This window comes from Globicephala melas, chromosome 1 (genome assembly GCF_963455315.2).
Source record: "Globicephala melas chromosome 1, mGloMel1.2, whole genome shotgun sequence".
NCBI classification, from domain to species: domain Eukaryota; kingdom Metazoa; phylum Chordata; class Mammalia; order Artiodactyla; family Delphinidae; genus Globicephala; species Globicephala melas.
The window spans coordinates 38,782,124-38,795,075 of record NC_083314.1 but is presented as its reverse complement, the minus strand read 5'-3'; the positions used below and the strand labels follow the sequence as shown (position 1 = coordinate 38,795,075).

At 43.7% G+C, this 12,952-nt stretch overlaps 1 protein-coding gene across 15 annotated transcripts in view; it reads right to left on the bottom strand.

Annotated features, from left to right (window-relative positions):
- HHAT (hedgehog acyltransferase) overlaps positions 1–12,952 on the bottom strand; it is a 360,564-nt gene that overhangs the window by 205,028 nt on the left and 142,584 nt on the right. For all 15 annotated transcript variants that reach the window (XR_009563044.1, XM_060294452.1, XM_060294417.1 and 12 more), the window contains one exon: positions 11,933–12,083. Coding sequence is in view for 14 of the 15 variants with exons in the window: in XM_060294452.1 (XP_060150435.1) it covers positions 11,933–12,083 (151 nt within the window). In the remaining variant the exon portion in view is untranslated. The remainder of the gene's footprint in view (positions 1–11,932; positions 12,084–12,952) is intronic.

The window sequence follows — 12,952 nt, the reverse complement described above, 5'->3', positions numbered from 1 at the left end:
CACTCCTTCCCACCCACTGAAAGAGGACAGCCTCTCCCTAGTCTGTTGTCCCTGAAATAATGAAAGTCCTTTAAATTTTCCTTTTTTTGTTATTGTGGTGGTGATGGTGATGGTGATGGTGGCTGGTTTGCTGGTTTGGGGCCTTTAATGAGGAGGAATAAGAGTTGTTTTCTTTACTCACCCCCTGTTCTTTTTTGCACCAGACCCAACAAAGAAACACAAATTCCCTCTTGGATTCTAATGGTAAGTCGTTCAATACAGAAAAGATAGAAACATTCACATTTGAAAGAAACACAGAACCTAGAATGCACGCTGTAGGAGGGGGAGCCCAGAAAGAGCCTCAGGTGCAACATAGGAAACAGATTATACGGAAGCAGGTGGCATTGTATAAATGCACCATAAATGCGGTCAGGATGGCAGGCTAGCCACTGGGAATAATGAAGTTCGACCCATACTTCACATGTAGGCCAATTTCCCTTTTATCTCTTAAAGGAGTGGGAGGCCTGGGGGATCATCTTTCTCTACTTGGGATATATGTTTGTTGAGGGCCTACTATGTGCCAGGCCCAGTGCTAGGTGATGCAGAGACTATGGAGAGCGGGTTTCTGAGAATCTACAGAAAAACTCTTTCAGTAGCTTACGGATCCCCAAATGAAGGATTCTTGCCTTATATAAAAGTTAGTAAATGTCAAATGGACTTCCTCAGATTATCACCAAAGGCAGAAACTACACAGGAAAATAAGAAGAGACCTGACCGCATACAAACGTAAAACTGATACATCAAAATGCCTATAAACATTTCAGGGAAACAGCAGGTTGCACTTTGAATTTAATCCTCAGAATGGAGGTGAGGCAAAAAGCAACAAGGGTTTGCCAAAGGGAGGGCGTGAATTAGAAACAAGAGAGTGCTAAGTGCCCATAAGGTTCCCGGTTGGCAGATGTGGGACGATTCTCCATCCTTGTTGACAAAGAGGGTCTGACCCAGCCTGATGTAAGACAAAGAAACAGAGCAGGAGGGGGAGGACAGCCATCAAGGTGGCCACGTGCCAGGGGACACAGGAGGAGGAGACACTGGCAGGAGAAACGAAGTCCAGTTTTTATGTGGCCCCCTTCCCACCTCCACTGAGGCAGCCACTTCTGGATCGCCATTTGTAACGTAAGGGATGTAACGTAAGAACAGAAACCCCGTGGACCCCACACCATTCCCTTGGTCAGTTACTCAGGGTTAAATGGCAACTCCCTGTCTCCTCATCCCTTTGGTACATAGAGGCCGACCCACTGCCCGACTGCCCCCTCCCCTCACCCCCTGCACCATCTCCCTTTCTAGGGAGTCAGTACAAAAGCCATCGTCATTCTCAAGTATCCCCGAGTTCCAGAGCCTGTCACACAAGCCTTACATTCCAGACCCTGGAGGAGGAATCCACTTCAGCTCCATTTCACTGGAGACAGTGAAAGGCGGTGATTCTGAGCACAGATGCTACAGCCATGTGTCGGGTTCAAATCCCAGCTCCACCACTAACTAGCAGTGTGATTTAAGGATTTAAGGTGTGTGATTCTATCAGTTTCATCATTTGTAAAGTGGGGATAACAGAAGCTACAACGTAGGAGTTTTGTGAGGATTACATAAGTTAAATCTATAAAAGCACTTAGAAATGTGCCTGCCGTGATGTATGCAGTTTGCTGCCACTGCCTCTATTATTATTATTACTCCTGCCATACCTGTTGACCCTTGAACAACACGGGTTTGAACTCTGTGGGTCCACTTATCCTCGGATTTCTTTCAATAGTAAATACTACAGTACTATTTGGTCCGAGGCGGACTGAATCCAAGGATGCGGAACCACAGAACCATGGATACAGAGGACCGACCATAAATTATACGTGGATTTCCAACTGTCAGGAGGGTCGGCGCCCCAACCCCTGAGCTGCTCAGGGGTCAGCTGTATTCGTCGTGAGGACATGTTTTCGAAGCACTTCCCTCCAAGTCCTGTTCCGCGTTCTCCATCGTAGCCCCTCCCTCGGAAAAATCCTATCTCCAAAGAGAAACAGTTGTCAAACTCCTCTCTCACATCAAAGTCTGAATGGAATCTCTTTTCTTCCTGTGAGTTTGCAACGTCCTCCCTCATCTGGTGTCAAGGACGTGGCACAATGTCAGATAAAATAATGACAGTAATTAAGTGAGAAAGGCGTACATCCCTCCTTCCTCACAAGGCAGATTCATTCTCAGGAAAACTGCAAGCAGACACAGTATTTTGGCAAGCCATGTACACACATTTAACGAGAAAAACAGGGAGACAGAGAGGGTGGGGTATTGACAGTGGTCACGGTGTGTGTACCTCAGCAAGGACATGTCAGTGCCAGCGACACAGAGCAACTGCTCAAACACCAGATCAAACTATTTGAAAAATCTCGCTCTTCAGACCTTTAGTGTCCAAATTTAGTGTCCAAAATTACAGAGAAGAGTGACTATTCACCCATTCAGCACATACTTCCCGAGTGCCCACTACATGCTGGGAACCAGGGAGGGTGCTGGGGACACAGCACTGAACAAAACAAGATCTGATCATTGCCCTCAAAGAGCTTATAGTCTGCTGGGATATGAACAAGTAAGGAGACATCTACTGTGGAGCATGGCTGCTGCATGACAAGTACAGGGTCTTAGTTCCCAGAGATGAGTATTATAATATCCCCATTTTCCAGAGAAGGAAACTGAGGCACAGAGGGGGGTCACTGGGTAATGAGGAACAGAGGCAGGATTCAAATGCAGGCAGTCAGACTCCACGTCTGGGCTCTGGTGACCGGGTGACCAATGAAAGCCTTCTGTTTGAAGATGCCCTGGTGTTTCCTGCATCAAAGCGCTTTGTACTCTAAAAAGTTTGAGGGTTTGCTCAGTAATACGTGAACTGAAAACACTCTCCACACAGGGAAAAATGGAGAGAGGAGCAGAGCAACTGTCTTTGAAGTAAAAATAAATCCGGGAAGCAAAACATATGATGGCTCACAAAATCTGTCTCAACTTGACATCCCATTTCTGCTTTGATTTACGGAAGTCTGTGCTTGGAGGAAAAGGTAAGAGGATTTTTGAAATATGAATGGAAGAAGAAAGAAAATATGTTTTCTGAGTCTGTTGGGATTCAGAAGAGAGAAGGGTAGACTAAGAGAGGTATCCAAAATGTGAGAGAATACGAATGGCCCGCAGCTGGAAACTATTTGCAAAAAGAATTCCCGCAGGGGTGAAGGGGAGGTCGCGATGGTCTAGATTTCAGGGACCCCCGTGCTTCCATTTTGAAATCCACGCCTCCCACATATCGCCCTCCACCCCCACTTGCCACATCCTCACCCAGCCACCCGATCAGGCCTTTCTTTTCTGAGAAATTAAAAAACAAACAGTGCGGCCTTTACTCTCCTGCCTGCAATTCTGATTATTAGCTAACGTGTTGATGTCTACAGTGTGCCTGCTTGCGTTCACTGCTTCAGCACATGGTCTCACTTCACCCTTGCACCTCCCCAGTGACGCAAACACTATGATTCGCCCCATTTTGATACCTCAGAAAACACAGGCATAAGGAGGTTAAATCACCTGCCCAATTACACGGGTGGGGGAGGGGTGGGAGTATTTTAGCACGAGGATACTGGTGGTCATCTCCATCCAGTGGGGCTGGGGCTAATATAATGGTAGAACTGCAAGGGACCATAGACATCATCTAGTGACGAGAGTCTGTCTTTCATTTAACAGAGGAGGAAACTGAGGTAAAAGTAACCTGACCAAGCTCCCTCCTGAGGGCAGAGCCCGTCTCTTTTCCACCACAGTCTGTATCTCTGAATTGTCACATCTCAGGCTCAGAGCTGGGCCAGAGCCTCTCTTCAGCCAGTCTCATCCACTGCTTCCCCAACCCGGCCCATCTCTCAGTCACCTCTGGCTTTGTTAGATTTTCAAGTGCAGAAAAGTAAGAAGCTACCACTTCCTGAGGAACGACTATACCCCAGGCTCAATCAACCCTCATGTCACCACGAGGAGGCAAGGGCTATTATTATCTCCATTTTAGAAACAAAAAGATTGGCCCAGAGACTTTTAATCATTTGCCCAAATCACACAGCTAGTATGTGGTGTAGCAAACTCTTAGTTACTACGTTGCCTCCAAAACACAAGTGAACTCTTATTAACAGCGCCTGTTAAGAAGCATCCTTTCTCCTTTATGTTCATAATTTCCCTGCTTTCCCCCCAACAATGCTGGTAGATACGGTGTGTATTTCACAAACTCCACGCTTGCCATCCTGCCCCGCAACTTGAGGTTAAACGTGATTCAAAGGCAGGACTCACACAAGGCCAGGACTCACACAAAGTCGGCAGTTTGTGTAGCTGTTTTTTAATCATCTACTGCAGGCCTGGACCAACTCTCCATCTGGGAACCTAAATTCTTCTATTGACCTAACAGTTCATGCAATCAATGCCCCACTGAAAAAGGAGGCTCGGATTCCTCCCATCCCCAGCCCAAAGATGTCCCCATACATTAAGATCTAGTAGCCACCAACAGCACGCAGATCCCTCTGGGATAAGCAGTGATGCATGAATTTGCCTGTGAAGACCTGAGAGCATCATAGTTGAAGAAATGCAGAGGGCAAGCTGTGCGAGATTCCTGAGATAATTGAAATTGACCCATAACTCACCAGCCACCATGGGAAATTCTATCACTTTGCACACTTTGCTTCCATAGCTAGAAATCAAATCAGAAGAACATGATCAGATTCCTAATTTGGAACCTCAGACACGCAATGTCATCTTTAATGACTCCTGGAAAAAGATGCTCATTACAGATCTCAGCCTACCTAAATTAAAACCTGAAACCCCCCCAAATTAAGCAGAAAATTCTCAATTTCTCATGTCTGTACAGCCACAGAAAAATCACACAAGCGGGAATACACACACTCCTTAGGGGTTTGTTCTGCCTGCAAATATCTGAGCAAGAATTACACGAAACAGAAGAGCTAGAAGGAAAAAAAAAAAAAAACACATCAGGTCCTAACTTTTACGTTTGGGCCATCTGGGCAAATAGCAATTTTTCACGATCAATTTGAACTATCATGTCAGGGAACATTATCTCTCTGCTGATGGCCAGTTTCATCTCTTCTGTAATGTAGAGCTCAGATTCCTCTGATACGGTCAGCTGCCGGCTTCAAGTCTTCTCTCACTGCTAAGGGGGCTGAAAGATGGTGCAATCAGTCAGCACAGTGTTCAGGTGTGTAAGGCTCCTTTCAAATAGGAGGCTAAAACTCCATCTCTCATCCTCAGTTGTAAACCTCATTCAGTGTGGATTTTCTAGAAGCTTAGGTAGCCATTAAACAATCTCCGGAGATTGGTTTTAAATCTCTTCCCTCCACTTCCGATCCACCTTGCCCTTTGCGTCACTGGATGAGTGGCTGCCACAGCCCCGCAGAATGAGCTGCATCACCAGGTTTCACAGCTGCTCATGACACAATTCTTCTCGAACCTTAACCCAGGAAGGGGGAGCAATGCCCTGTCTACAGCAATGCCTCAATGATGGCCCAGAAATATTAGATATAAATAGAAACTACAGATTGGAAATTTTATTTTCCTTTGGCATGCCTTCTTACGGAGAAAAGTTAGAGAATGGGGACCAGGACCACTGCAGGGTTACGCGACCAGATCCTGACTATGAGCATCGTAAACTAAGGGTGGAGGAACGTCATAAATAGTGCAAAGGAGAATCTACAATTTTTATTCTTTCTTTTTTCACTTAAAAAACTACTTCTGAACCTTAAATTGGGCACTGAATTGCTCAAAAAGAGTTCATCTCCCTTCCTAAATTCAACTACTTAATGTGGAACAGTTATTGTACAAAGAATGAAGGCCCAAGCGTTTCTACATATAACTGGCAAACCAGAAAACCCTTCAAGAGACTGAAACAAACATGAAGGGGCAGATCTACACCCATGCCTGCTAAAGGAAGCCAGGATACAAGTCTAGGTCACCACCAGGAAAGACCATATCTGCTGCTTCATCCCACGCCCTTGTGAGCACCGCCCTTTAGAATCACATCACTCCAAGCAGTCACACCAGAGCCCCCCCTCAGAGTAACTTTTCATTATTACTCTCTTGCCCGCACAGTAACTGAGAGGGAGGAGGGAGGGTTTCAACAAGCTGGGGTTTACACTATTTGAGTCTGGTTCCAAACAAGAATGACAAAGGTCTTGGCAGATATACTTTCTCCACCTCAGTGGTTTGTCTATAACAGAGGATCCTGGACAAAAATAAAACACTTAATTCACTCGCCTGGAGCCAGCATGTATGCCAAGAGTCAAGGATTTTTTAATTATCCCAGCCAACAGTGGAGAAGCCCTTTAGGAGAATGTGCTTCCCAAGAAATGCATGAGAGCAAGCATTCACACCAAGGAGGCAGAGGAACCCTGCTGGGTGCCCACAAGGCATTCATCACATGTCCCCCAGGCCATGCTAGGTCCCAACCCGTCTGTTCAGTAAATTACTTTTATGAGCAGGTCAAAAGTGAACAGAGCCTTCCAACGAGGCTCACCTTTCAAACAGAACCACTTCCTGGCCCCCTACCTACAGAGAGAGCCCCTTTCCTAAACTTGCCATTAAACCCAGGCAACCTATGATATTTGATAAAATAATTAAAGACAAATCACAGTTCTAAGAGGGAAGTTTATAGCAATACAATCCTACCTTAAGAAACAGGAAACATCTCAAATAAACAACCTAACCTTGCACCTAGAGCAATTAGAGAAAGAAGAACAAAAAAACCCCAAAGTTAGCAGAAGGAAAGAAATCATAAAGATCAGAGCAGAAATAAATGAAAAAGAAATGAAGGAAATGATACAAAGATCAATAAAAGTAAAAGCCAGTTCTTTGAGAAGATAAACAAAATTGATAAACCATTAACCAGACTCATCAAGAAAAAAAGGGAGAAGACTCAAATCAATAGAATTAGAAATGAAAAAGGAAAAGTAACAACTGACGCTGCAGAAATACAAAGGATCATGAGAGATTACTACAAGCAACTCTATGCCAATAAAATGGACAACCTGGAAGAAATGGACAAATACGCAGAAATGCAAAACCTTCCGAGACTGAACCAGGAAGAAATAGAAAATATGAACAGACCAATCACAAGCACTGAAATTGAAACTGTGATTAAAAATCTTCCAACAAACAAAATCCCAGGACCAGATGGCTTCACAGGTGAATTCTATCAAACATTTAGAGAAGAGCTAACACCTATCCTTCTCAAACTCTTCCAAAATATAGCAGAGGGAGGAACACTCCCAAACTCATTCTATGAGGCCACCATCACTCTGATACCAAAACCAGACAAAGATGTCAAAAAGAAAGAAAACTACAGGCCAATATCACTGATGAACATAGATGCAAAAATCCTCAACAAAATACTAGCAAACAGAATCCAACAGCACATTAAAAGGATCATACACCATGGATCAAGTGCGGTTTATTCCAGTAATGCAAGGATTCTTCAATATATGCAAATCAATCAATGTGATACACCATATTAACAAATTGAAGGAGAAAAACCATATGATCATCTCAACAGATGCAGAGAAAGCTTCTGACAAAATTCAACACCCATTTATGATAAAAACCCTGCAGAAAGTAGGCATAGAGGGAACTTTCCTCAACATAATAAAGGCCATGTATGACAAACCCACAGCCAACATCGTCCTCAATGGTGAAAAACTGAAACCATTTCCACTAAGATCAGGAAGAAGACAAGGTTGCCCACTTTCACCACTATTATTCAACATAGTTTTGGAAGTTTTAGCCACAGCTATCAGAGAAGAAAAAGAAATAAAAAGAATCCAAATCAGAAAAGAAGAAGTAAAGCTGTCACTGTTTGCAGATGACATGATACTATACATAGAGAATCCTGAAGATGCTACCAGAAAACTACTAGAGCTAATCAATGAATTGGGTAAAGTAGCAGGATACAAAGGTAATGTACAGAAATCTCTGGCATTCCTATACACTAATGATAAAAAATCTGAAAGTGAAATTAAGAAAACACTCCCATTTAACATTGCAACAAAAAGAATAAAATATCTAGGAATTAACCTACCTAAGGAGACAAAAGATCTGTATGCAGAAAATTATAAGACACTGATGAAAGAAGCTAAAGATGACACAAATAGATGGAGAGATATACCATGTTCTTGCATTGGAAGAATCAACATTGTGAAAATGACTCTACTACCCAAAGCACTCTACAGATTCAATGCAATCCCTATCAAACTACCACTGGCATTTTTCACAGAACTAAACAAAAAATTTCACAATTTGTATGGAAACACAAAAGACCCCAAATAGCCAAAGCAATCTTGAGAACGAAAAATGGAACTGGAGGAATCAGGCTCCCTGAGTTCAGACTATACTACAAAGCTACAGTAATCTAGACAGTATGGTACTGGCACAAAAACAGAAACATAGCTCAATGGAACAGGATAGAAAGCCCAGAGATAAACCCACGCACCTATGGTCACCTTATCTTTGATAAAGGAGCCAAGAATATACAGTGGAGAAAAGACAGCCTCTTCAATAAGTGGTGCCAGGAAAACTGGACAGGTACATGTAAAAGATTGAAATTAGAACACTCCCTAACACCATACACAAACATAAGCTCAAAATGGATTAAAGACCTAAATGTTAGGCCAGAAACTATCAAACTCTTAGAGGAAGACATAGGCAGAATACTCTATGACATAAATCATAGCAAGATCCTTTTTGACCCACCTCCTAGAGAAATGGAAATAAAAATAAACAAATGGGACCTAATGAAACTTAAAAGCTTTTGCACAGTAAACAAAACCATTATCAAGACCAAAAGACAACCCTCAGAATGGGAGAAAATATTTGCAATGAAGCAACTGACAAAGGATTAATCTCCAAAATTTACAAGCAGCTCATACAGCTCAATAACAAAAAAAACAAACAACCCAATCCAAAAATGGGCAGAAGACCTAAATAGACATTTCTCCAAAGAAGATATACAGACTGCCAACAAACACATGAAAGGATGCTCAACATCATTAATCATTAGAGAAATGCAAATCAAAACTACAATGAGATATCATCTCACACCAGTTAGAATGGCCATCATCAAAAAATCTAGAAACAATAAATGCTGGAGAGGATGTGGAGAAAAGGGAACCCTCTTGAACTGCTGGTGGGAACGTAAATTGATACAGCCACTATGGAGAACAGTATGGAGGTTCCTTAAAAAACTACAAATAGAACTACCATACGACCCAGCAATCCCACTACTGGGCATATACCCTGAGAAAACCATAATTCAAAAAGAGTCATGTACCAAAATGTTCATTGCAACTCTATCTACAATAGCCAGTAGATGGAAGCAACCTAAGTGCCCATCATCGGATAAATGGATAAAGAAGATGTGGCACATATATACAATGGAATATTACTCAGCCATAAAAAGAAATGAAATTGAGTTATTTGAAGTGATGTGGATGGACCTAGAGTATGTCATACAGAGCAAAGTAAGTCAGAAAGAGAAAAACAAATACCGTATGCTAACACATATATATGGAATCTAAGAAAAGAAAAAAAAAGTCATGAAGAACCTAGGGGTAAGATGGGAATAAAGACGCAGACCTACCAGAGAATGGACTTGAGGATATGGGGAGGGGAAGGGTAAGCTGTGAGAAAGTGAGACAGTGGCATGGACATATATACTCTACCAAATGTAAAACAGATAGCTAGTGGGAAGCAGCCACATAGCACACGGAGATCAGCTCAGTGGTTTGTGACCACCTAGAGGGGTGGGACAGGGAGGGTGGGAGGGAGGGAGACGCATGAGGGAAGAGATATGGGAACATATGTGTATGTATAACTGATTCACTCTGTTATAAAGCAGAAACTAATACACCATTGTAAAGTAATTTACTCCAATAAAGATGTTAAAAAAGAAAGACAAATCAAAGCAATTACTTGACATTCCTTACAATAATCACATGACATTTCTAACCCCAAGAAGCGAAGTGGACCAAAAATAAAATGTGTACAAGAGGCTTAGATCAATTCAGCCTCCATAATAAATTACTATGGAAAACCAGGATGTTTGTTGCATGCTGTCTACCCCCTTTCCAAGAGCATCATTGATATAACAATATTCACTGAGCTCAGAGACGAAATATAAGACTGGATGAGCCAGGATGGATTTTCTGAGCAGGGCCAGGACTCAGGTGAAGCAAATGGAGGCTTCTAAGGAGCACAGTTTAAGTAGGTATTGCCTCCCACAGATGTGCAAGTCCTCAGCCTGAGGTTCTTACATTAGCTTTGCAATTGCAAAAGCCAGCTGGCCACTTGTTCCACACTGGAAGTGATAATAAAACACAGTGGCAAGCAAGCCCATCTGGAGAACAACAATAAGAAACGGCAGGGGGAGCTGAGGGATCTTTTAGAACAAAGACTCCAGGGCAACTATACGTTTATGGGGCAAAATCAAGAAGACTAAGAAAACTCAGAAGAAGCAACTGTGTAGCCAAGTGCATGAGTGTAGGAATAATATAAGGATAGGGACTTCCCTGGTGGCGCAGTGGTTAAGAATCCGCCTGCCAATGCAGGGGACACAGGTTCGATCCCGGGGCCAGGAAGATCCCACATGCCGTGGAGCAACTAAGCCCGTGCGCCACAACTACTAAGCCTGTGCTCTAGAGCCCACGAGCCACAGCTACTGAAACCCTTGCAACCTAGAGCCTGTGCTCCGCAACCACTGAGCCCACATGCTGCAACTACTGAAGCCCGCACACTTAGAGCCTGTGCTCCGCAACGAGAAGCCACCACAATGAGAAGCCCACGCACCACAACGAAGAGTAGCCCCTGCTCGCTGCAACTAGAGAAACCCCTCGTGCAGCAATGAAGACCCAACACAGCCAAAAACTAAACAAACAAACAAATAAATAAGGATGAAAGCTAACGTCTGTAAACACCTACTATGTGCCAGATGCTTTCAACGTACATATTAGCTTATTTAATTTTCAAAACAGCTTTTAGAGGTGAGAATTATTATTATCATTACCATTATTATTACCATGTAAGAGATAAGAAAACTGAAACTTAGATTTAGTAAGTTGCCCTGGATCTGAGAGCTAGTAAATGCCCTGGCCTGTGCTATTAACCTAAGTCTATTTTTTTAATCTACAGTCCCACATACAAAGACGTTATTTTCAAGAAAAACAGACAGCGATGAAATCATCAAAATATACGTCATGGGGGCTTCCCTGGTGACACAGTGGTTATGAGTCTGCCTGCCAACGCAGAGGACACGAGTTTGAGCTCTGGTCTGGGAAGATCCCACGTGCTATGGAGCAACTAGGCCCGTGCACCACGACCTCTAGGCCTGCGCTCTGGAGCCCACGAGCCACAACTACGGAAGCCCGCGAGCCTGGAGCCCGTGCTCTGCAGCGGGAGATGCCACCGCAGTGAGAGGCCCACACACCGCAACGAAGAGTAGCACCTGCTCACTGCCCGAGCGCAGCAACAAAGACCCAGTGCGGCCAAAACTTAATTAATTATATATATATATATATACACACACACACACACACACACACACACACACACACACACATGTCATGTCGCAAGTTAGTAAAAAACCGCTTTAGACATAGCCCTTTGTGTATCTGTACACAAACTTGGTGAGAAACTTTCGTACCTCACAATTTTCATAGCCTGACAATATTTTTGAGAGGGTCAGAAAACATGGATTGCCATCCTGTTACACAGATTAAAAAAACCGAAGGGCCAAACGCGACTTGAGTGAAGGGCAGAGAAAGGATGGTGGCCCAGGCGCTCTGAAGCTGGCCAAGCCATGGGTCCTCCCACTGGATGTCCCTGAAGGGCCTTAATAAACCAAGCCACTGACCTCCACATTCCCGTGAAACTGAACATGGTGCTCACACAGCGAGGGAGAGGCGGTGGCGTGAGTCCATCCAGGCGCATGAGCAGAGCTGGGACACCAAAGAGCACCAAGTACTTCACATAGAAGAAGAGCACTTGGGCCAACGCCAGTCCTCCTGAAAGACAGAGGGGCCTGTGAGACACAGCGACAAGAAGTGGAGCAATCTCCTGGGAAAGATGCAAGGCTCCAGAAACACACTACCTGCTCCCGCTTCTCCGACCACTCCCCTCCCCTCCCCGCAACTCACACATTTAACAAGTCTCCCATGTCGGTTCTGGGCAATGATATTTTGGCATTAACAAATACTGAAATCTCCTTTATTATTGTGACAGGCAACAGGACCTCTTAACAGTCATGCTTTTACAAATGCTAGAAAAGGGCACACTTTAAAAATACACAGATATGTAAATAAATAAATATATATATATATATATATATATGGCATTAAAAACTATTAGAAAGGAAAAATCCTTCCCAAATCCTTTCAAAACCTCACTTGAGTTCACACCCACTAGGATGGTTAGAAGCATAAAGTCAGATCAACAAGGGGGCAAAGATGTGGAGAAACTGGAACCATCATACACTGTTGGTAGGAATGTAAAATGATGGGCCACTTTTCTTTTTTGGCCACGCCACACAGCATGGGGGATCTTAGTTCCCTGACCAGGGATCAAACCCATGCACCCTGCAGTGGAAGCGCAGAGTCTTAACCACTGGACCACCAGGGAAGTCCTGATGCGGCCACTTTAGAAAACATTTGGCAGTTCTTAAATGATTAAACATACAGTTACCATATGACCCAGCAATTCCACCCCTGGGTATATACCCAAGAGAAATGAAAACAGGGGTCCACATAGAAACTTGTACCTGAATGTTCATAGCAGCATTATTCACCCAATAATGTGGTTAATAATCCGCCTCCCAATGCAGGGGACACGGGTTCGAGCCCTAGTCCAGGAAGATCCCACATGCCCTGGAGCAACT